This window comes from Phasianus colchicus, chromosome 1 (genome assembly GCF_987193195.1).
Source record: "Phasianus colchicus chromosome 1, bPhaCol1.hap1.1, whole genome shotgun sequence".
In the NCBI taxonomy this organism is placed as follows: Eukaryota; Metazoa; Chordata; class Aves; order Galliformes; family Phasianidae; genus Phasianus; species Phasianus colchicus.
Genome location: NC_143436.1, coordinates 2,111,317 through 2,136,928, shown reverse-complemented (window position 1 = coordinate 2,136,928; position 25,612 = coordinate 2,111,317). Strand labels below are relative to the sequence as shown.

The 25,612-nt window shown below is 44.8% G+C and overlaps 1 protein-coding gene across 1 annotated transcript in view; it reads left to right on the top strand.

The window, feature by feature from the left end:
• Positions 1-2,500: 2,500 nt before the first annotated feature.
• The window catches only part of NET1 (neuroepithelial cell transforming 1), a 53,210-nt gene continuing 30,098 nt past the window's right edge, over positions 2,501-25,612 (top strand). Inside the window, exon 1 of the mRNA XM_031605107.2 lies at positions 2,501-2,713. Within this exon, the coding sequence (XP_031460967.2) occupies positions 2,589-2,713 (125 nt within the window). The 5' untranslated portion in view covers positions 2,501-2,588. The remainder of the gene's footprint in view (positions 2,714-25,612) is intronic.

Sequence of the window (25,612 nt, the reverse complement as noted above, 5' to 3'; positions counted from 1 at the left end):
TCCTAAATCCACTCATGCTTATTAAAATTCCAAGCTCTGGTCATTCAGATCCAACCTGTAGTTTTGCAGTTCTCCTGGAAGATGGGAAAACTTGTCACTTTCTACATAGCTCCATGCTGACCTTCCACCTTACCCTGAAGGACTCAGGGGGCAATAAAGCCATGTCAACTGCAACCTGGATACTCAGCATCTCACCTGTACCTGATGATGGTACTATGAAATGATGTGTCATAGCATCATAGAATGCCTTAAGTTGGAAGGGACCTTATAGATCATCAAGTTCCAATCTCCCTACCATGGGTGTTCTCCCCATATTGTCCTTGATTTCACCAAGAGAGCATTGACCCTGCCTGGTGACCCCATCTTTGGATATGCCTTGCATTCATGACCTCCACACCTATAGTTTTAGCAGAAGTATGCCCCAAGTACCTTTCAGATCACAAATGCCTGTTCCAAGTTCTCCAACCAGATGGAAAAATCATTTGACAAGTCCATGGCTTGCTGCCTATTGTGCTGGGGGGGATGGATGTGGCTGAGGCCACTGCAGAATGCTAAAAATCAGGAGGTTCTGAAAGACTGGGAGCTTTTCAAACCTAGAAAACAGGACTCAGCTGAGGAGAAAAAGATCTCTAGGGTAGGAGACAGAGCTTTGGAGAAGGACTGGAAAGAAATGAAAGAATTGGTCTGGTGCAGATGAATGCCTACCAGTGATTATAAGCCAGTGTAAAAGAAATACTGAGTGGGGCAATAAAATTTGCTAAGCTGTTTAGGCTTGGACAAATAAACTTCACAGTTTTGTTATGTTAATTCTGTATTAAAATTGAATAAGCGCATCTAATTCCTTTCACTTTGGCATGGTATCAGTGCTGAGTCTGACTACTCTGGCATACTCTAAGTCTGGTGTATTGCGTGTGCTCACTCTTCCTCCTTTCCCACTAGTATATTTCAAAATAGAAGTACAACTTCTTTCTAAAACCTTCAAACCTTTGCTTTGCATATGGTTATGTTTAACCCTTTGGCAGGCTGCTCTATTCAGCTTAAAGAAGGGGTATCGACTTCTGAATCAAGCTGCAGATCTCACTTCAAAAGTTTGGGTTTGTATTTTAGTACCTCTGAAGAATCCATTTCTGATTCCTGACTAAAAAACAGCCAATACCTGGCACATATGTGAGGTTTTAAATGGGTTTCAAAGCATTTCGTCCAACTGCTGCACAGAATTTGAGACCGACCTGCACCTGGAATGAACACGATAAATTGCAAAAGGTGGTTCCAGCACAGCACTCTGGGGTGCCAGCATTGTTAAAGGGAGATTTTTTGGCCAAAACTTTCTGGTCCAAAGGCATTCCAAAGGAGATCATTCCAATTTCTAAGTGAAGATAAACCATTACCTCTCCTTTCTTCTGGGACCCTTGGGGGCTGCCATTCCAGGACGGACTCTGCCCCACCATTAACAGTCACTTTTCACAGAGGGGAAGGGCTGAAATGGAGGAAAACTGAGATTTCATCCAAGGAGGACACATTTTCCCATTCAAGCACCTTGCTCAAAACACCCCTTCAGCTGAAGTGGGGTGGGTGGGAGCTCGCAGGTGCATGATAGCTTCCCAAGGCAGAATTTATGGGGTTTTGTAGCCAAGACATCTGCTTTTCTCCAGCACTATCACAGTCTAAGACCCCATTTAAAACAGTTTACACATCAGTTTCACGCTGGGACGCTGCAGGCTTCACCAAAAGGCTGTGGCCTGTGGGATCTCACCCACGCTGGCCTGCATTCCACATTTAAACCACTTCTGTGTGCATTCTGAGGCAGTGTCTGAGGTATATTATTAACATTTCAGCCTATTTCTGAGGTATATTTTTAATATTTCAGCCTATTTATTTAAGGTATATTTTCGAGATTTGAGAGGGACACATTTTTCCTCTATTCCTCAGGTGATTTCTGCCTTTGGGGTTGATGCTGCTACCCTCCTCGAGGCTGTGAGGTGTTGGCTCTGTGTTTTCCGAGGAGTTAAGTTCTTTACAGAGAGAGTGGTGAGGTGTTGGAACAGCTGCCCAGAGAGGCTGTGGATGCCCCATCCCTGGAGGTGTTCAAGGTCAGGTTGGATGGGGCCCTGGGCAGCCTGGTCTGGTATGAAATGTGGAGGTTGTGACCCTGCATGTGGCAGAGGGGTTGGAGCTTCATGATCCTTGAGGTCCCTTCCAACCCTGGCCATTCTGTGATTCTGTGATTCTGTGAATAGATGAGAATGGGACGAGGACGAAGGGGTTGGAGAAGGAATGACTCCGTGCCTCAGTTTCCCCTCTCCTAGGTCCTCCAAGCCGCCCGATGCAGCGCAGGACACAAGGGGGCGCTGTGCTCAACGGCGGCGACAGTCTTCCCCCCAACCACTCCTCTCACCTCCCCCCTCGCTCGTCCCGCCCCCGCGTCTCCCAGCAACGCGCTGATTGGCTGCCACCTCCACCGCCGCCATTTTCAAACCGCCGGTTCGCCGCCGCCGCTGTTTTCGCCGCCGCCATTTTCCGCCGAGCGGAAGCGGCGCGGTGTCGTCCGGTTTCCCCCTTCCTCTCGTTCCTCAACCTGACTCTTCACCATGGAAGCCGAGCCCGTGGGTCAGAAGCCCCCTCGGCGGAGAAGGAGTAGGGTCAGTGCTGGGACCAGCGCTAGCCGCTCGCCCCCGGCGGACAGCACCCCCGGTGGGGCCGCGTCCTGCAGCCGGTAGGAGCCGCCATCCCTCCCCGTCCTTCTGTCCGGGGCTGCGGCCCGTGCTTCTCCCTGTGTGCGCGCGTACCGTGAAAAGGGGATCTCGTCTTGTCTTCCTGTCATGTAAAGGGGACGTTTCCTCAACCCTCGGGGAGCAATACGCCTCCTTGTCTCCTAAAAGGGACCCTACGCCCTTCTGTCTAATGGGGGAATTCCCTTCCAATGGCTTTACGGGACCTCTCACACCTTACAAAGCGGGCACTTCTCCCCCCACGCTGCTGCAGGCTTTCTCACCTTATAAGGTGGTTGTGTCCATGGCTTCGGGGAGGCCTGAGTGTCCTGTAATTGGGCATAGGGTGCCCCAGTGCTCTGTTGTATGCTTTAAATGTGTGGGAGGGGGGATTCCTTAAGCTATCTCACGTTTTCCTGCCTGTTTCTGTCCCGTAAAAGGGGTATTTTGTCCTATTTCAGCCCGTGTCCCCAACTGTCCCAAGATTTTTCTGTGCAAATGTTATTCTCCACCACCTTTTGTGGGATGCTTGCAGCCCCTGTTTGTCTTGGAGAAGGAAGAGAAGCTCTTTGCTCCTCAGGGTGGGTGTTGGTGCAGTGTGGGGATGGGGTTTCTCTTTCCCCTGTCTGTTGTCAGACTGCTCCCCCTCTGCCTCTTTGTCACCCATTTCAGATACTGATTTCTACAGGGTTCTAGTTGGGTGTAGTGGCTGTTGTTAAATACAAAGTTTGGAACTGCTCTGTGGGGTCCTGGAGGGAGAATTGGGATGGGGTCAATCGCCCTTGGCCATCACCAGCACTCTTTGAGAGTTTGGCCAAGCTTCTGGGATCTCCTCCAGTCATAACACTAGATCAACTCTGTCTGTTGGGTATAGAAGGGATCCAATATCAGCCCTGGCTTTTACTCTCATTTTTAAATCCCTCTGTGTGCCATTTATTACTATTATTTTGATGTGCTGGACTTGACCTTTCTAGAGAAATCCTGTGAAAGAAACCACTATGTCTTAAGTTAACCTGTGGATGATCTTAACTGTGTTGACCCTGATATCTGGATGTGTTTATAGGTAGTAGTTGACTTGAGTGACTCAACTCCTGATTTTTATCAGGACAAACCCAGTTTGATCAGCACAGGTTTGTGTTTTTATTGCTCTTGGAGTTAGAAAATGACTTCCAGCTTTGCAGGTAGTGTAGAAAGCACATTTGTGTTCAGATAGATACAGATTTAGGGGCAGCAGGCCTGTGATCTGGATCTTTTCCTCACTGCTCTGGTTCTTTGTGCCCTCTGCAGGACTGCAGTTCTTTGTAACCCTGCCTGGCAACTGCAACCTGCCTGGGTTGGAGTGGTGAGAAAAACTCCTGTTTTTCCTCCAGTCTTGCTTGAACCCTGGGAAGGCAACCCTTGTTTTGAAGTCTGTTGAAATCCCTCACAAGCTGTGTGGGTGTGCTCTGTGATTTAAATGAAAGCAAAGTGAACGCTGGTGTTATAAATGTTAAAATGTTGGTTTTGATAATGGCTGGCTTTAGTAACCATTGAGTGTTTCATATGATAGAATGTTTCAATGACCCTTAAAATACACATTTTCATAGAAACATGCTGCACTGTCTTGAGGATCAAACTGTAGCTTGTAATTACTACACTTGAAAAATGTAGAATAATTGAAGGCTTCAGTGTCTTGGTGAGGTGATGAAACACGCTGGCTGGTTCTGTTTTTTGGGATGGTCACACATTCCTTTGTGAGGATTGTCTGTGTGGAGAGACTCAGAGAAATTGTGGAGAAACTGGGAAAGGAGTTCATGTGGAAAGGACATGTATGTATAAAGTCTTCATCTTGAGACTCATAGGCAAGATGATGAAGCTGCTGGCTTGAGAATAACAGAAGAGTTTAATAACCAGAAAGGACTTCTGGTGGTCTCCAGTTCAGCCCTTCCTTAAAACAGGGTCAACTACAAATTTAGCTCAAACTGTTCAGAGAATTGGCCAGGTGAGATCAGAATAATCCAAAGACAAATGTCATTGCCTCTAGGGGTCTGTATTTCAAAGTCTGACCACATTTATTGTGCAAAAGCATTTTTCTTCATATCTAGTGGAATTTTTTCCTTTCTGTGACTCTTTTCATTCTGCTGTGTGTACACAAGATATCTGTTTTTTGCTTTCTTTACTTCTTTTCAGATAGCTAGAGCCATTTTTGCAGTCTCTCCTCATGCAGAGGAAGCCCATTCTGTTTTTCTTCATTCATTCTGTGTTCCAGCCCTAGCACCTTCTCTTTTGGCCTTGGCTGGATGTGTTCTAGTCACTGATGTTCCTTGTGCTAGGAAGACCTGGTCCCTAGATGGATTCTCACCAATACTGTCATCTCTTAACCTGTTTGCTGTGGTTTTGCTACCCTACTAATGGAGAGAATCATAGAATCACAAGGTTGGAAAGGACCTACAAGATCATCTAGTCTAACTGTCCTCCTATCACCATTACTGTCACAAGCTATAAACTGTATCTTGTAGCACCTCATCCAGCCACTTGCTGCAGAACACAAGTAACATCATTTAAATTGCTTAATCCCTTCAGCTGTGGTGAAGTGGAAAATGAGGAGGGAGCAAAAAAAAAAAAGCATCTGAAAGTAGGTTTGTTTTCTCTACTTTATTTTTGTTTACACCTTAGCCAAGTTTGTGTCTTATGTCTGAATGCTGCTGCTCTAAAGCTTTCAACCAGTCTGACCTTGGCTACCTCTATCCTCTATTGATTTGCCTTAACACTTGTGCAGGCATGCATGAAAAAGCCTTTTGTCTCCAGCCCTGTAACCCGACCCTGGATGAGGAGTCCTCTGCCCACCAGGCTGATTTTAGTCAAATATCTCTCCAGGCAAAACTGGAGCTCCAGTTGCAGGCCTGGGGCCTCCCGTTGAAAGTCTACGAATGCGTGAAATACATTCAGCAATGTTTGAGGACGAGGTAATTAGCCTTTATTAGATGTGTCCCTTGCACACACTGCTTTGCTTTTCTATTTGTAGACCCTCATGGATGTGATGTTCCCAAGCAGTCTCAAGCCTGCTGAAAATTGCTTAGGTTGGAAGGGACTTCAAGGATCATGAAGTTCCAACTCTTCTGCCACCTGACAGGCAGGGTTGTCAACCAATAGATCAAGTACTAAACCAGGCTGCCCAGAGCCCCATTCATCCTGGCATTGAATGCTTCCAGGGATGGGGCAACTGCAACCTGTTTCAGCACCTCACCACCATATTTTGTGGAAAGCATCAATTTTTGTTTCCAATTGTATTCAATTTTGTTTTGTGACCAGGGAGATGTGAAGGGATGCTGTTTTGACAGAGTATTTGTAATCAACCCTTTGTGTAATCTCACAGCTGTGTCTAAAGTGGGAGGAGACAGTTGTTAGTGTCATAGACAATGACTTCACTTGGCTGTGGGTATTTCACATGAGAGCTCTGATCTGGGGACTGTTCTAACATCTTATTTTCCCTTTAGTTCTTTCCCTCATCAAGGTTAGAAAAGACCACTAAGATCATGTAGTCCAACCATAAATCATCTAGTCCAACCACAATAGTGCAGTAGTTCTTCCATGATGATGTCAATCGGATTTAAGGTATGAGCAGGGCAGGTAATTTCTCTGTTGAACAGAGGGAGAGGAAGACAATGTGCCCAGAGCAGTGCTGAGGTGGGAGAAAGGAATATGTTTACCAAAATTTTTTGCTCTATTGCCAGCTGGTTTCAGACCTGGAATCAGAGTGTAGTGCTAGGGGAGTGTTTCCATGAACTTCATGTCCTTGGCTCTGACAGCTGAGTGGCAAAGAAACTGCAGAAAGGCTTCTGGGATGGATAAAAGAAATCTTGTTTGGATTTTTGTTTGTTCTTTAATCCTGTTCCTAACTTCATAGTTTATCTCGTGTTGAGGTGAATCCAGGTAAAGCTGACAACTCAGGGGCATGTTATCTCTTCTGAGGTAACACAGATAAAGCAGTAAGTGTTCTCTTGCCCCAGACACACTATCTAACCCCTGTTTGCATCTCTCATACCTCTTCTGCCAAGCTGCAAGATCCATGGCTCAGTACTCTGAGGGGAGGAGACAGGTGCCCTCCAACCCCAGGCAAGCCTGGAGTTTGCAAAATGTTCTTATCTTTGTCCAGATTCTAACTGTTCTGGTATCCAGAAACAGTCTATAGCTTTCATATTGCAAAAGCAGCCAGAGGGGATTGTGGAGGGGTGAAATACTGCTGTGCTGATGACAGAGGTGGACTGTCACATCACTTAATTTCAGCCCTAACTCGCATTCCCCTGCTCTAGTGTCTGTGTCTCGTGTTTTGGTAGTACAAAGTCACTCTTATTTGCAGCTGATCCTGTGATCAAATGTGGTTCTGTGGTCTGTTGATCCTTGCTCAGCTTTTGAGGTCTCAGTACTAAAACAAGGACGTTCCACTTGAGTCAAACTCTGCAGTGGGAAGGGAAAAGATCACAGAATCACAGAATCACAGAATTGCCAGGGTTGGAAGGGACCTCAAGGATCATGAATCTCCAACCCCCCTGCCACATGCAGGGCCACCACCATTCCACCTAATGCTAGACCAGACTGCCCAGGGCCCCATCCAATCTGGCTTTGAACACCTCCAGGGACGGGGCATCCACAACCTCCCTGGGCAGCCTGTTCCAGTACCTCACCACTCTCTCCGTAAAGAATTTCCCCCTGACATCCAACCTATATCTCCCTTCCCTCAGCTTAAAACCATTTCCCCTTGTCCTGCTGTCACTCACCCTTTCAAAGAGTTGATTCCCCTCCTCTTTGTAGGCTCCCTTTATGTACTGAAAGGCTGCAATGAGGTCACCCCGCAGCCTTCTTTTCTCCAGGCTGAACAAGCCCAGCTCCCTCAGCCTGTCCTCATAGGGGAGGTGCTCCAGTCCCCTGATCATCTTTGTGGCCCTCCTCTGGACCCTCTCCAACAGCTCCCTATCTTTCTTGTACTGGGGGCTCCAGACCTGGACGCAGTATTCCAGATGGGGCCTCACAAGAGCAGAGTAGAGGGGAACAATCACCTCTCTGTCCCTGCTGGCCACCCCTCTTCTGATGGAGCCCAGGATCCCATTTGCCTTCCGAGCCGCAAGGGCACACTGCTGGCTCATGTTAAGTTTTTCGTCTACCAAGACCCCCAGGTCCTTCTCCACAGGGCTGCTCTCAAGGACCTCTCCTTCCAGTCTGTAGGGATGCCTGGGATTCCTCCGGCCCAAGTGCAAAACTCTGCACTTTGCAGTGTTGAACCTCATCAGGTTCACCCGGGCCCACCTTTCTAGCCTCTCGAGGTCCCTCTGAATGGCATCCCGTCCTTCAACTGTGTCAACCACACCACTCAGCTTGGTGTCGTCAGCAAACTTGCTGAGGGTGCACTCAATTCCGTCATCAATGTCATTGATAAAGATGTTAAAGAGCACCGGTCCCAAGACAGATCCCTGGGGGACGCCGCTCGTTACCAGCCTCCACCTGGACATAGAGCCATTGATGATCACCCTCTGTCTGCGGCCTTTCAACCAGTTTCTTATCCATCGAGTGGTCCACCCATCAAATCCACATCCCTCCAGTTTGGAGAGAAGGATGTGGTGGGGGACCATGTCAAAGGCCTTGCTCAAGTCCAGGTAAATGACATCGGTCGCCTTTCCCTTGTCCACCGATGCCGTCACTCCATCATAAAAGGCCACCAGATTGGTCAAGCATGACCTTCCTCTGGTGAAGCCGTGCTGGCTGTCACGGATCACACGCCCTTTCCTCATGTGATCAAGCATGTCATCCAGGATGATCTGTTCCATGATCTTCCCAGGCACAGAGGTGAGACTCACCGGCCTGTAGTTCCCAGGGTCCTCCTTGCTCCCTTTCTTGTAAATGGGAGTGACGTGACCCTTCCTCCAGTCATCCGGGACCACACCAGACAGCCACGACTTCTCAAATATGATGGAGAGCGGCTCGGCAACCACCTCAGCCAGCTCCTTCAGAACCCTGGGATGCATGCCATCCGGCCCCATAGACTTGTACACATTCAGTCTCATGAGGCGGTCTCGGACCTGCTCTGTCCTCACAGCAGGGGGGGATTTACCACCCCAGTCCCCACCCAGAGGTGTAGGGATGCAGGGCTCAGGGACGGAAGGAGATGTAAAAAAAGATGCATATTCATGTACTTGTAAACATTTTAATTGTAACCATCAGTTCTCAGTTGTTATTCAAATGGAATTAATCCCAATTATCCTGCTGACTTCAGAAGGATTAAAGAAATGAGTGCTTTTTATGTAGATCACATTTAGTGTGGAAGATGGAAAAGCTGCTCAGTTGTCAACTTCATGTTACATTAAGCCTTTGAGGTCTGAAAGAGGCTGGCCACTGTTGGATTGAGAAAGCAAGGACAGACAGCTGCTGGCAGTGTGGTGAGTGGATGGGACTGGCAGAGCAGCAGGTGTTGGAGACTGACAGCATCCATGTGTGTTTTCTCATGGGTGGTGCAACTGTGAACCCCCTACTAAATGGAGGTGGATGAGGACTTGTGTTCCCCAAAACAACTCTGTTTTTGCTGCTTCCCTTGCAGCAATCTCACTCAGTGTGACTGCAGGGTTTTTCTGTTGAACCAACACCCCAAAAAACATGTGATTGCTGACCAAACCACCTTTCCTTACGGCCATGGGATTGCTGAACTCTGCTTGTGAGGGGGATGCATTTTTTGGTGTCAGCCTACAGTCACACAAAGCAAGAGCCTTTGCTGCAGCTGCTGTGGGAGCTTTGTAGAGAGATTTCATAGCTGAGTTTGGTGCAAAGTTGTCAACTCGGATGGATTTTAAAGAGGCATCTGAAGCAAGTCCTTTCTGAATAATAAAAAAGTCTTTTAAAATCTGTGATCATCCATTTATTCTTCACAGTTTGCAGTAAAGTCTTCAACTGGCTTGTGTTTATTCACTACACATTTAGCCTATTTAATGTCAGTTGTTTGTTGGCCTATGACCTAATGCCAAGTGTTTTGATGGTGATACCTCTTTCCTTTCTTCTTTCTAATTATGGCTTTTCTGAAATGAATGTTTGTTTGTTCTTGATCTCTTTTGTGATTAAAGCCTATATTCCATCAGACTTTCTTGGACTGGTAAAATAATAATGCAGAGTGCAAACATACACTTTTCTTTCCTATTATCACATCAAAGTTAGCACAAATGGAAACTTTTACTCCACTGAAGAAGGTAGCGATTAAAATGCATTGCTTGAACATAATTGGAAGCTACAGTGCAGCTTTCAGAAAATGTCTAGAGGCTCTCATATTACCACTGCTTTATTCCAAAGCAGACTGTGAGTGTCTGGATTTCAGTGTGTTCAGGGCTTGGTATGCAAACATGCAGTCGCTTTGGTCAGTTGTGCTTCCACAGGCCTTAAATGCCCAGCTCACAGGAGATGGGTGATGCTGCACTTGGGCAGTGGTAAACAGGAATCAATCGGGGTTTCATCTTTTAAAAAGCTTTACTTTGTTACTTCTGCTTCTCTTCAGTTTTCATTTGCGCAGGAGCTCCACTTTTCAACAGAGAGGGCTAGGAACAAAGTATCTCTAAAACTGGGGCTTTGAATTAAAGTGATGAAATTGTGGCACTGTACTTTCGCCTTGTATAGACTCATTTTCAGTGAAACGTATTAGTTTTTTTATAGTTTTCAACTCTCCCTGCACTCTGAGTGTCTGAAGGTTTAATAACATCTGTATGTTCTTGTACCAAACTGGATTGAAATCCTGACCTTACTGGACACCAATTAACACCTGCTGATGCAAGAGTACTGGTGTTCTTCTGCAAGGAGCAAAGAAGTGTGATCATACCTGACTGGTCACAGCCCTGTGATCTTGTGTTTTTTTGTTAGGCCATTCTGAGTGTATTAAAGCACAGACAGAATGAATATAACAAGCTGAAGTACGCACTGTGTGTGCTTTCAGTGGCCTCTGTGCAAATATCTAGGAAATGTTGATAACACCTGTGGAGCACTCACCTCCTGTGTGTGTGCTCCCTGTGCACCTCAGTGCTTGGAGATGCTGGAAATGAGGTTTCTCATAGGGGAGATGACATGAGAGCAGAGGGAAGAAGGAAAAACCTGTGAAATCATTCAAAACTTAGCTTTTTCTCTAAAGCGTGATGCTTGTGCTTTGCCAAAATACCACCAAATGCCACCAGCCAGTAATTAAAACCTCGGGTAGCTCTTAGCACTCTTAGCTTCCCTTTATCTGAACACTGATTGTGGGTTAACATCAGTCTCTTAATTACTATGTGCTGATGATAGCCTGACTTGTTATTGTCTTGTAAAACAGAAGTCACGCTACGCTTACCAAGTAATTATCTTCACTCATAAATGATTATCCTCAATGTTCATTTGCTTAATCCAAGCTATTACTGCTGCAATTAATATTTTCAGGGCAAGCTCGTCACAGATGCCTTCCAGGATGCTCCCATCAGATAAGTAAATCACAGTGGGTGAGGAGGAGAGACTTTTGCAGCCCAGACAACTTCAGTCCTACAGTCAAAAGATAAGAGTAACATCTCTTCTGTAAACATAGCCCTTTGATGATAAGGAAGATCCCATCAGTGCCTTGGCACCCAGTGAAATAATCTTTTTCCACGTTCTGAAGGTACTTTTTCCTCAAAAATAATTGTTCTTAATTCTAAATATCTTTTCTGGCTGCCTTTGCTTCTGGCCTAAATGTAGGCAAAGGTTGGGGTGAGCCCACTGAAGTGACACAGCCCAATGTGATGGGGAGAAGACCTTATTCTTCTGTTTTTCACTTGTTAGTAGTTCATCATAGAATGGCCTGGGTTCAAAGGGACCACAATGAAGAAAGCAAAGCACTACTGCAATGTCAGTAAGTAAAGATGGTTTTTCTTAAAGGACTGAAATCCAGTGCAAGAGACAACAGGTAAAGGCAGGCAGTGGGATTTCAAGTGTGGGTTATTGTCTCTATTGCCCTGGAGGGCAGCAGATAGTCTCAGACTATATTGGGAAATAGCAGATATCAGCTAATCAAGAACAAGGAAGGCTGGCAGACTTCCTTCCAAGCAGTGGTGGCAGGCACAGGCTTATCTGAAGATAGCAGCAGATCTCTTGTGAGGAGTCTTTAAAAGAAGACAAATGCATGTGATGCCGTAGAAGAAGAGGAATCCTATAAAGTGGGCTAGAAAGTGCAGAGAATGATGCAGTTAATATGGAGGACTTATGAGCTTAGATGAGAAGAGTTTATAGGTTGAAGAATAGCTTACTGTGAAGGAAAAAAGGCCTGACTTTATTAATCTTCTCAACTCCAGAAATGCAGCAGTCCTTTTACTTGCATCTCTACTGGATAAGAAGGGATTGTAAGAACTTGAGCTCTAACTGGGAATGTGGACACTGTGCTTCAGACCAATATTGTGGTGCTTTTATTCTTTCTGTGATACCAACACAGACCCAAGGTGCAGCTGCTTTGCTGACTGCTCCAGCTTCACTCAGAAGCCTTGAAACTGTTGAGCTTGGACTATTCCACCAGCTGCCATTCATCTGTCATTCATTCTCACATGATGGCATGTGGGTTTCCAAGTGGCAGCTAGCAAGCCTCATGTCCTTGGTATGCCTGCTGAACACATCCCAAAACATCCCTAGGGAAGGCAGTGATCACTGTTTGCTATAGGCTCCCTGCTTGCATAGTTAAGCAAACTGCAGAAGTGAGGAAAACTGACAGCCTCGAAACTCCTCTTCTTCACAGAAATGGGATTTGAGTGAGTTTAATAGAGTGCTGAGCATGTCAAGTAGAGGCAGAACTGTTATTAGCCTATGAAATTGTCTGTCACGTGGATAGGCTTTAGTGTTTGATATTCTGTAATGGATGGATGGAAATGTGAAGCAGCTCAAGGAACTGGAGAGCCATAGCACTACCAGCTCCCTGCAGGGCTGGACCTCAGTATCCATGTGAAAGTGAAGGCTCAAGAAAATTAAGGGCAAGGAAGAGAGGAGGAAAAACTTGTACAGATTAAAGAAGTGTTCACTTATCTGATGAGAGAAGAGCAAGCCTGTGCTGCTGAAAATTTATGGGACATCTGCAGCTTTCACTGTCAGTTCAAGCTTCCAAGTGCCAGAGCTGAGCACATGTTGAAGTATTTTCATTGTTTCTGCTGAAATAAACGCTGGTGCTCAAGTCTGACATCATAGCAGACATCAAGGCTTTCAGTTTCTATTGCATTAATTGCTTTTGGTTTCAATTTTCTGGGATATTGGTCTTGCCAAAGTTATTCGAGGTAAAACCCAGCCCAATAGGGTTAAAAAATGTTTCTTCTTCCTGAGGGCTGGAATTTTGGGAACTGTTTACTTGTGGAAGGATGTGAGCAAACGTCTGAGGCCACTTTTCAGAAGTGCCAAAGTAAATGTCCTACGTGTGCCAAGGTCCCTTGGTGGGAAGAGGTATCTTTATATTGTTTTGGCAGTAGTAGAGGATGTTGCTGCTTATGACAAACAACTTAAGAATTTAGGATTGAAAGTATGTGAACTAGGCATGCTGGTAAAAGATAGCTTAGACTGTAAATGTTGTCTGGACCTAGAGTCACCTGATTTCATATGGACCTTACATGTACTGAGAACTTGTCTTTACTGTTTGATTTTTCTACTTTGGAACTACAAGGGGAAATGGTTTGAAGTTGAAGGAGGGAAATTCTTTACTGTGAAAGTGGTGAGGTGCTGGAACAGCTGGCCAGGGAGGCTATGGATGCCCCGTCCATCCCTGGAGGTATTCAAGGTCAGGTTGGATGGGGCCCTGGGCAGCCTGGTCTGGTATTAAATGTGGAGGTTGGTGGCCCTGCATGTGGTAGAGGGGTTGGAGCTTCATAATCCTTGAGGTCCTTTCCAACCTGACTTGTAAAGACTCCCTCTTTTGGATACTAGAAAAAATTCCTACAACAAATACTTATTTTCTACCTCTGCTACCATTTGGCTAGAGTTGCTTGTTGTCATCTCTATTTTTTTTATCCTTCCTTCTCTTCCTTTCCTGTCAGGTGTGTCAATGTATTTTATGCTTCAATTTCTGTAACAGCTTTGAATCTGCTATCACTGCATTCTTGCTCTGAAGAAGCAGCGGAAATGTGGGGTTTCTGGTGAGTGTCAGGGCCCTGCAGCACTGAAACTTAAAGGAACATTTTGAAATGCCTGAGAAAGGAAAGCAGCGATAAGAGAGCCTTGTGAATAATTTGTGGAAGGAAAGACTCTTCCCAGAAAGGAACACAATAGTGAAAGATGGATGAGTGCTGGGAAGCACTGCAGTGAGAAATGAAACTACAATGAAAATTTCCCTGAAAAATAATTCATAAGTGAGGAGGAAACTTGGTGATGGACTTGATGCTGCTGAGTAAAGCAGTTAATGAGGATGGAAAAGTCCTTTTCCCCCAGTGTATCTTACATAATGTGGGTTCTTACTGAGTGAGGATGTCTGTAATGGTGAAGCTGGTGTCCTTTCATTGCTGCAGTTGAAGGACTTCTTAGAAACCTGAAATGCAGGTGAATGCAGGAATTACTTCATCTGCTAATCAAAATTACCTGGTCTAGAGGAAGGTATCCCTGCCTATAGCAGGGGGTTGGAACTAGATGATCTTAAAGATCCCATCCAACCCAAACCATTCTATGATTCTGTATAAACATGACAGTGCCATGCCAAAAGACATCTATAAAATACTCCAGATTAGGAAATACCTCGTGCAGTGGAGAGCCATGTAGTGCTGAGCCTTCAGTAAATGTATTATGTGTGTCATCAGTGGACAGCTAACCTTGTGCAGATTTTCATGCAGGAGCCATGTCCCATTGGGGCATGACTTTGTCACCTCCTGACAAGTCCTGATCACGAAGGCTGCAGGTGTGAGTTTTAGAAACTTGGTCTTCTGAACAAAACCATACTACTAACATACTCAGCGAGTTGGAGAACACAGGAGGCTTGTCTCTTGCTTTCAAATAGTATTTTAAATGGTCAGTAAGTTTACCCTCCTAGCTGCACATACTCTTTGCTTCTAGCTTGTAGACTCTGCAGGGCAAACCTCAGCAGTCCCTGGAAAGCAGCTGCAGTTGCACGTAGCATTCACATGCCCAAATACATGCCTTGTTCTTTTAACAGTTTAACATTTGCAGCTTTGATTCACTTGCAGAATCTCTTTCCTTCACTGCGAGAAGTATAAATAATTCCACAGTTTCCCTGCGGAGAATTGCAGGCTGCCAGCAAAATCTGCTCAACTCCAGTGCCATAGGGTTGGTGGTCCCACAGTTACCACATCCTGGTAAGAGGGGAAGTACCTTATTAAATGTTTAACATAATTGCAAGCAATTACCTGACCAAACCTTCAACTTTACCTGCAAATGGACAGGAAGGCAGGCTTGATCACAGGACTTGACTTCCTGGTGTCTTGCTCTCCTCAGGCAATTTTATTTAGGGTTACTTTGAAGTCTTTCCAGAAATTAAAGTTGGATGGAGACCCTCCCAATAAATAGCCTTTTAACAGGGAGGAAAAAGGCACAGATAATATCAGACCTGACTCTCAGATGTATGGATGCTCCCAGGTCGACAAGATAATTTTTTTTCCTTGATCAGGACCCTCAGTACTTCCCAACAAGTTCTCCAAAAGAGGTATTTACACCCATAAGGAAGGATGTAAGGTCTTCTGTGTAAGACCATGGCTGCAGACTTCACGTTCCCAGCATAATCCCTGCTCTATTTGGATGGCTTGCTGTTCACCTTTATTCCCAATGGTTGTTTTGGTGAAGCTGTAGAAAACAGACAACAAAAAAGGCCTAAAGGCAATAATGTGATTAGAATTGCAAATCTGAGTCAGCCCTGCCTAATGTGTAGGTGTAACAACAACCTTGGCTCAGGTGTCCTGCATGTTTCAGCAAGCAGTCCCAAGGACAGGCAGTGGTATACTCTGATTTCCTGTGGAGCTGCCTCATGCCTGGCTTCACCGATGTCTTTTTATCTCCACTTCTATGGCTGAGGCATAACAGTTCATTCATCATGTGTGGAGAGAGAAAATGGTTTGAAAAAAAAAAAAAGTGTGTGGAAGTTGAGTCTTTGAGTCTATTCAATGGAGGCAAGTTGCATTGGGAAAGGCATAAGCCAATAAACCCTTGCTGGGGGTTCTGGGCCCTCCTGGGCTCTGATCCCAGAGGCATCAGAGCATCATTTGCAACCCACTGATGCTGTCTAATACACTTTTCCTGTGGTGTGCACCAAGAGCTTTCTTCTTGCTCTATCATCTTTGTGTTTTGGAGCACGCACACTGGGAATTTTCTAGTACAAACTTAGAGACTTCAGAACTGCTGGGGCTGAATCAGGCAGAGCTTTACTTCATCACTGAGGATGCAATGAAATCCTCCTCCTCTAGATGTCACCTGTGGATTGGGAAACAGCTCTCCCTTTGGTTTCACCCCAAGGTATAACTTAAGGGTTTATATTTGAGTTTAATATTATAATAAGTCGACCAGCTGGGCTACAATTGGAATTAATTTCATTGTGCCAAGTCAAATGTGTAATGCTCCCCCACACAGGGTGAAGGGAAATAATTTCTTGCCTACTACAGGATGACAGGTTTTTTTTCTGTTTCCTGCACAATTAATCTTCTTTCATGACATGCTGTCTGCTGACCAGGTCCTTTTCTTAAACCATTTAAGCTCTATGAGCTCCAAGCTGACTTGTGGGGAAGAAAAGCGAGCAGGGAACCAAAGTAAATGAATAAATCTGGGTATGTGGGTGGTCTGGAGGAGGCACACAGCAGGGCAGGGAGTGTTCATCACCTGCATCTTCACTTAAAAGCTCTTCTGCAAAGCGGTCGGGATGGTTCCAGGTTGATTTCTGACAACTCAGAATACATTATTCTTCAGCATCAGAGAGACCACAAAAGTTTATTGCATGAAGTTCCAATTAAGCTGATTTCCCACCCCCGCACACATAAAGATGTTAAGACTGAACTGCTTCTGTATTTTGCTCAGTGAGAACAGTCAGTTATAGTGCTTGGCTTAGTGTAGATCCCTAGATGGAACAAGGCCTTCCAGTGAGCTGAAGTGATTTAATTCCTGTGAGTGGTTTGGTTTTTGTTGTTTTTGAATGGCAGTTTTGTTCATAAGTCCCTTGAACTGGCTGGAAAGTATCACCCAGAGTTCTATGAAGCATTAACTAATTAGTGGCCTGTACTCAAAGTCCTTCCCTAATGCCATTTGCATTACTTCTAGGGACTTTGCACTTCGCACAGCAATCTCTCAAAAGCATTGCAGTGGGTCTGGGCAGCTGATTTTGTTGCGACTGTTTCACAGAGGGCTCAGCTTCAAAACTCAGAGTAGTTAATGACAGAGCAAGGCCAGTGCAGAAGTGCTGACGTTCAGCAAAATCAACTACAACACAGCTTGGCCTCTGGTTCACCCACCTACAAGATTGCCAGCTGCTGTCAGTGTCACATCCCCTTCCCTATGGGGGTTTTTATCAGTCACAGGAGACTGTTTTAACTTGTGTTCCACCAACAGGTAAGAAAGAAGGTGCTCTCTACAAAGGGTGAGGTGTTGAGATGCATGATGTTGTCAGTGCAGAGATTTTTATCACTGCATCAGGCCCTGTTTTCAGAACCCAGTTTACCTATGTGATGTGTTGTGTTGCTGCTTGTTATTTCAGCTGACTGATGTAACTCCCTGTTGGTTTTGGACATTTGGATTTCATTTGTGTTCATCTCTTTGCACGGATTACAGCACTTTGCAGTCTTTGTGTAGCAAGGCTGCTGCAATACTAATGCATACACATAAGGGGGCAGATTTGAGATTATTCTGGAACCAAACTCCATTTTCTTTGTGTAAAAAAAAAAAAAAAAAAAAAAAGACTTAAGGATAATCTTTAGAAGAGACACAGCAATCTTTGTACTAACTGTCCGAGAATGTTCTCCTGAACATGTATAACCACTGCTTGTGCTGAGTGAGTTTTAATAGCAGGTTTCCTGTGGACGTCTAGCAGACTTTCTCTTCTCTAAAGCCTGTGTGTTCTCTCTAGTGAAATGCTGTTTGTTTCACTTGCACTGAGATTTATTTTGTGTGTGGGTGGTTTGTTTGTTTGCTGTTATAGCTGCAAGCGGCTACAATGCTTTTATTAAAACTGCATTCCTACTGTGTTTAAGAATTGAAAACAGACTTCAGGTGTATTTATGCTTCTCCCATGGAAAGAGATTAGAGTCTTGTGTCTGAACTCTACTCCCCTTCTCAGTATGCCAGCTTATGTGTCTTCCTTGGCCCCCAAGCTGCAGCCTTCCCCTGCCAGCCTCCATAAAATTATCCCTGCAGGCAACGGTTCCTCGTCTACTGTAGTAACTACATTTTTTAATCCTTCATCTTTTATTGCTTTGTCTGGTTTTCAAGCTCTTTCACTTCTTGCAGGCCTTTCGTTACTCTGTTCCTTATTGGCTGCTCCCTCCTAAACATTTATGGTCAGATATCCAGATGACATCAGTGCCTGTCATCTCCTCCAAGGGAATTTGGGCTCTAGACTGGTCTAATTAGTTCTCTACTACTGTCTAATCTGATCTCTATTGCCATCTGTGCACAACCTGAGTTAAATGGGCTAGATGTGGATAATAGGAAGGCTCGCCAACTGGAACTTAGCAAACAGAACTTGCTCCTCTAATGCTTTCCCAACAGCACAAGGGATTGGAGGGCCTCAGTACAAAGCGTCATGAGATGTTTCTAAACACGTTTCAGTAGCTACAGAGGGTAGGAAGGACTGAGCAGCACTGTTGTGATCTTAACATCAGGGTTCTGACTACAAGCTTAGGTCAGACATAGGTGCCAGCCCACTGGACCAATTTCAATTGTAACTTCCTGCTGAAGTTCCCATGAAAAGGACAAGCCCAATATATGCTGCATGAGAAGTAAAGTCATTGGGAGGAAAAAGATTGCTAAAGGTTAAAATAGCATTAAGAAGGGTAGTCTCTGTGAAAGGAGACAAGTATCTTGCCTAAGCACAGAAGGTGCACTAGTTTAAGTGCCTTAAACTAATTTAATAGAACAGTGCAAACCCTGCTTGTGAAAATAAATTCTCTTGGGGTGGTTACTGGCCTATGTCAACTCAGCACAGGCTAATTTGTTACTGGCTTGCAGAGCTGCCTGGGATATCAGTACTAAATGTGTTTACTTTTTCTTGCATTTAGTAAGAAAAGAATGAAAAGGGTTGTCCCTTCAAAAAGTAAAAGCATTAAACAATCTCTTTTGTAAGAGCAAAGTATACCTTCAAGTCCTTATAATGTTTAAATATTTAAAATATGAAGTCACTCAGTGCTGCCTTACCACCCACCTACTGAGGTCTGTTTCTCTTACAGACTTACCCTTAAATTGTATAGACATTACATTACACAACTCCACCCTGCAGCCATTTCCTGCCCAGCTCCTCAGTTCTCACTCTTTTCCAATTATTTTTTCTCCTGTCTCCTTTTCTGTTTTTCCTACAGTTCTGGCTTTTTTTGGAGTCTAGGAAATGAAGTTCCTAGACTGCTGCTGGCTTACTCTGCCTGCCCAAATCTAGCCCTCCCTCCTGTTCTTTTTTCCCCTGTGTGGGATAAGTGCTAATCGCCTTCAGCTCCAAAGCAATGCAGGGCATCTTTTTATAGCCCTGCTGAAGATGAGGAGGAGGTAAACTTTCCTAAGAACTTAAGAGCTGATTCAGGCTAAGGGTCCCTCTGACCTTATGTGCTTGTTCTGGGCACTAAGGGACTACTATTAGGATCAGAACTGGCATTTAAATGCTCCTTTCTCCCACACTGTCCCAATCTCCAGAAGTTTTCAGACCATCTCAATAACTCTTCCTAGGCTTGGTCTAGGTAATCATAGAATCTTTAAGGTAAGGAAAGACCTTTAAGATCAAACTATCAGCCCATCCCCACTATGCCCACTGAACCACTTCCCTTGGTGCCACATTTCCACATTTCTTGTCTGCCTGCAGGGATGGTGACTCAACCGCCTCCCTGGGCAGCCTGTGCCAATGCTTCACCACTCTTTGGAGAAGAAATATTTCCTAATATCCAACATGAACCTCCCTTGGTGCAGCTGAAGCCCACTACTCCTCTTTCTATTATTGTTCCATTACTAATTACTGTATATTACCAGGAAAAGAACCAACCCTCACTTTGCTATAACCTCCTTTCACATAGTTTCATCTTCCCCTACGTGGACCTTGCATTTCTGACAGCTTCTGATAAGAATTCCCTCAGGTCAGTTGTTTATGTGAGGTGTTCCTGTGGCTGGAAAGGGCTCTTTTCCACTGAAATAGGCAGGAAAAGGGATGTGCCCTGCCACTGTGCTGTACAGCTTCTGCAGAACTGCCCCTGAGGTTTGATGAGCTCAAGCCAAAGTCATCCTGTGACTCTGCTTTTGTTGTGAACCATAAATCATTACAAACACGTTATTCTGGTGCTGGTGAGTTTCTGTAGCAGAGGGCAGGATGGCTCCCTTCAAACACACAGAGCAATTCCACTGCTGCCATCAATCCCCCACCTCCACTTACAAGAGTCCTGAGCTGCAATATAGTCCTGTGGAATAGAAACAAGCAAGCAACCGCATTGCAGTGTTCTTTCATAGCTTTTTTTATATGCACATGTGCAGCTTAAGCAGATAATTGTCTCACTGAGCACAAGCCTACCTTGTCATTCAGATTACCTTGTATTTCTGCAGGTTGCAAGGACACATGGGGAATGTATAGTGAATGCATTGGTTGTCAAGCTGTGTTGTTTTTCCAGCCTTACGACTGGCATAACTGCTTTCATAGTATGGGCTGCAGCAACTCCTTGCATAAAGGAGAAAAAACACAGAGCCATTTAGAATTTTTAAAAAAGAGAAAAGTTTCTGCCTGTTAGCATTGAAATGTATGTTTTCCTGAGCGTTCACTCGTGATGATTTGTAATATTTATTACATCAAGCTTGGTTCCCACAAGAACTCAAAATAGCCATCTGGATTTGAAGGGACACAGCCTTCCTCAGCTGGCATGGCTGTGGGACGCAGAGCTCGCTCCCATGGCTTCTGGGCACTTGGAATTCCTCCGTCCTGACTGCTCTCCCCTGGGAGCATTCAAAATAGGTACCAGAGGGGAAGGGGCTCTGGGGGTGGCATTCAATGGAAACAGTTTAAAATACAACTCATTTCGGCTGAACTTGGAACCTTTTGCTCCCTGCCTGGAAATGCTGAAAAAGCATAATGTTCACTTGGAGAATTGAGAGTGTGGTTTTGTGGGAATTGAGCATCAGGTGAAGTTAAGCAGAAAGGGTAAGTGGTTCATAAAGCACTCAGAGATGGTGGCCTTCACCATGGTACACAAAACACTGTATTTTCAAGTCTAGTCTCTATGAGACGATGCTTTCCTGTAAGACTGTGTATTGTTTACAACGTTTGTTTCCTTTCTCTTTCCTTCTTGAATGCAGTCCAGGCAGCCAAACATTTATTGATGGTGTTTTTTGTACTTTGTTACCTGGTGATGTGAAGTTTAAGACTGCTCTACTGAGAAGCCTGCTTTCATTTTGTAGTAGTGGCAGTTTCTCTGGAACACAGCTCACTACTGAATCTGGGACCAAAACTGCTGGAGGGGATGGGAATTATTTATGATAAAGCCTGACTAAAGATTTCTCTAAGCCTGCACATCTAGGATATGATTAAATGAGTCAAAAAAAGTGTAGGTATTCTTTTATATAACCGAATAACAACTGCATTTGAGCTCCTGCTAGAAACATTTCCCTTTCATTTCATTTAACTTTGGACCCCCAAAAACTGATTGCTTAAATCTGAGCCTCACCCAAGGTTCCTTTATAGTCACGCAGAAAGAGAGGCGCCTCCAGGGCATGGCCAAAGCAGCTTCAAATGCCTGGCCAGAGGTGTCAGCCTCCCTGCAGGACTGACAGGGGAGCCTGGACAACTGCCTGCCTGTTGGGGGGCTGACAGATGAGCCACGTGCACAGCAGGAAAAGGGGAGCCGAGGTTCGGCATGCGGGGTCGGTGCTCTTGTATTTTTGTTCCTGCTTTTTAATTGTTAGGATTATCTTCCAGCCCATCATTCATCTGAGAAGCCGTGCAGGACTGACAGAGCTGATTGACAAGGGCCTGGTGCACGAAACCCAGTGGCTCAGGGGCTGAGGATGCACTGCACTCTTCTGCCAGAGATGACCCCGCAGCAGTGAGAGCGATTGCATGGCTGCTGACAAGCAAAATATTTTGTCAGCAGCTGCACTGCTTCTCCCTGAAGTCCTCCTCCCCCTTCTGCTTCAGCATTTACATCATATCTCTGGAAATGAGAGTACAAATAGCTCTGTGAAATGGACAGGATGACTACACGCAGTGTATCAGGAAACATTTGTTCTATCGGTATCTTTCATTTGGTCTGATGAAGGGGAATACAGTTTTCTCTTTCTAATAATGGATAGTTGCCACAATCTTCTGTTACATGCTTGCAAACAAGAATACCTGCTTTCAGAGCCAGCTCTGCCATGGGACTTTACAGAGGAGAGCCCATTCTTGCTGATCTTCCAAAGTGAAGCATGGATGGAAGCGAGGACAAATGCAGGGTGAGAGGGTGGCCATGTTTGGAAGCCATGAAGGTGTTAACATCGATGTCTGTAAAGGTACCATCTCCCTTCTGTGCCCTGCAAGAACAATAGAGGCATGTAGGCTTTGTTTCCTCAACAGTGTAGGTTCTCTCAAGGTGTTCCCATCACCTTCTCAGCACGTTGGTGTGCATATGTAGAGGTGACCTTAGGCCACAACTGCTGAAGATTGATTGTGCAGACACAGAGAGTTGCCTCAGCATGCCAGCTCGCAAAGCACCAAAGGTTTTCCTCTCCAGGCTTATGTTTGCTACCTCTCAGTTTGACCAGTGCAAATGTTTGTTCAGTCACCTTGTTAACTCAAATCGCAGCAACGGTGCTCTTACAAATAATCATCACAAAAGACTATTGTTTTCTGTTTCATTTAATGACGTTGTGCTGCAGTGTGTCATCAGACCAGAAGCCTTTGAAAATGCCACTGTGTGCCAAGCTGGAGTAATCTGAGCAGTTGGGGTGAGGCTGCTGGGGAGAGGAGGCCTGACCATGTGCTGTTGAAATATCCTTGTTCTTTTGCAGAGAAGTCTGGCTGCAGCCTCAGCAACACTGCTAGCAGCTCAGTGTTTGCTGACTTTAACTTGGAGCAGATACGCAGCCGGGGAGGGAAGTCTGAAGGCAAACTGGAAGGAAGATGCTTGGGTCATAAGGGAAGTCTGTGGTGCAAAGATATCATTTCAGTCCTCAGATGGAACTAGATGTTGCCGTGTTGGCTGTGGAGAGATTGTTAGTGTGCAGCTCTGGAGAGGTCAGACGTGTGATTATTGCAGGATATCAGCGCGTGTTTAATCTCCTCGGTGCTTATCTGCTCATGTTTGGTGCTGCTGCTGCAGATTGCTTCTTCAGACAAATAGCTACCATAATCCACTCCTACCCATGAGGAGCAAACGCTTCTAAAATGGAAAAGCAGCCTTCCCCTTCAGTCTGCACTGAACTTCATAAAACTACTTAAAATTAAATGTTCTTTGTACAGTATAAACCTGCCCAGAGTGTCTGAAGGCGCTTCCTTTCGAAGCAGGGCTTGTTCCAACAGAAAAGAAGAAAATAATGGCTATTCCAGAGCGTCTGCAAAAGTACAAGAAGTTCTCAGCTCAGCAGTAGCACTGCTTGCTCCTGTCCAAGTGGTGGATGGGTTGAAGTGGTTTTGATCGCTGTTTAACTCCGCTGCCCCACGTTTTCATGGCTTGGCTGTTTGAAAGCTGAGCCTGCTAGAATTCCTAATTGCACCCGCGTTGCAAAGTGCGATGCTGCTGCTGCCAGAAAGTTATTGCAGCTTTCTAAACCACATTTCCAGAGAGCAACCCGTCATTCTTTTGCTCTCCATATAATTACGGCTATAAGTATCCCACTTCCTTTTGTGTGCAGTGAGAGCATTAATGAGGCAGCATTAATGACGGAGAAGCAGTCTGCAATCTTGAACTCCTCGCGGAGTTCATCGCACCATTTTCTTCTCAGCCATTAAAGCACTGAGTCCTTCTGTCTTGCTTTTAGATATTTAAAATGTCTGTCAATAGGTTTTTCTCCAATTAAGGCTTTCACCCTGGAGCTTTTCAAGATAAGGAACCGTGACAAACTCTACTGTAAGTGCCCTTAGTCAGCAGTTGTTTGCACAGCACTTGGGAGGCCTCTCACACTGGCCAAGGCCTCTGGATATTGTTGGGAGTGGAAATATTAACGACATTAAGTTAGGGATCCAGAGGCTGTTTCTTTTTCTTTTTTTTCTTTTTCCTACAGAAAAGCTTTAAATTAAAATTCAAAAGGCTCTTTGTGGAGCTTTCCGTGCTTGTCGTTCAAAATGGGGCTCACCCATTCTAAATGATGTTGCTTGTTTGGGCAACATGTTGCTGTAATATTCACCATCTCAGTCCTTAGCTGGCACAAGTGGTTTATATTTAAGAACAGCTCGCACTGAAAACATTCCCTCCCCCAAAAAAATGGTTTGGAAGTCAGAGGGGAAGGAAACACACAACTGCTGCCCAGTCTGAAGAATGTATTTTGGAACTTCAGAAAGTGAAGAGAACTGCCAGATCAAAGCATTTCTGCAGTTTCCTGGATAAGTCATCAAAAATAAGCCAAAAAAAAAAGAAAAAAAGAGTGCAGATTGTCAAATGATGCTGACTGGGCTGAGCGGATTTACAGTAAAAAGAGAGAAAAATGTTTCAAAAACCATTAATGGGAAGTTGCCTTAAACTGATGAGTGTGGCTCTGCTGTGCTTTGCCCTCTAGGCTGAATAATGGGAATCCATTCTAGCACGCCTTTTGTGGATGTCTTTTGGATTTCTGTTTACACCAAGGTCTAATTTATGATTTTTTTTTTCCCCTTCTTCCTCAAAAACTTAAGCAAAAGTCAAAACAAGAAAACCTATATCTGGATAAGGCAAGCAAAAGATGTTTAAGAAGCCACACAGTGTAAACTGTTTGACAGAAGCATTTGCTTGCTGATAAACTGATTTAAGAGAAGGTGTTTGTATCACTGCTGTTTACCTCGTTCTTCTCAGCTTCAAAATCTGTCAAGCTCTGAATGGTGTTGTTAACCTTGAAATTAAATTCTGAGGACAACTTTAGCTCCCTGCCACAATTGCATCCATCCCAACCTACACTAGAGAGAGGATCCTGATGTTTATTCAAGGAGGGTGTTGAACAATGACTGTTTCCTTAGCCTGGCTTCATGCAAAACAATTGAGCCTGCTGGGTGGCTTTTATCAATATGTTATCTACTAAAGCACCCAAACTTCCTCTATTAAGATTATTGGGGCCTCATTGCCTTCCCTGCTATGTTGCCAAACAAGTTTTGTGCTCAGGACTTCCCCAGCTTCCCTCCATTTAAGTACCTGGTTTTCTAACTGTTTGCAGACCAGCTTGAGAATATTATAAATATACACACGTTCTTTTCAGGTTAAGAATGTTTCATAGCTAACCTCTTTATGGACCACCAGCATGGCAACTTTGATTTTAGCAAGCGGTGAAAAGATTTTCTCTTGGCAAGACGGCAGTGTCATCACTTGCTGGTAAGCAGCCTGGAACATTCATTTCTCAAAGCAAACAGAGGGCACCAAAACAGAATTATTTGTTCTCTCTGTACAGTCTCAACACTATTGCCCCTCCCCTGCCCTCGGTTGGGAGAAGTTTTCTTTGCCAACGTGTTGCCGCAACGTTTTACATCTAGAAAATTATTTTTGTCTGTTCACGCAATCTTCTTCGTAACTCCAAAGTTCTTCATCACTTTGAAATGTATTAGCCAACTATAATTAACTCTTTCTGCTTGTCTTAAGTCCTGACAAGATAAGAAAGAGGTTGGGCCA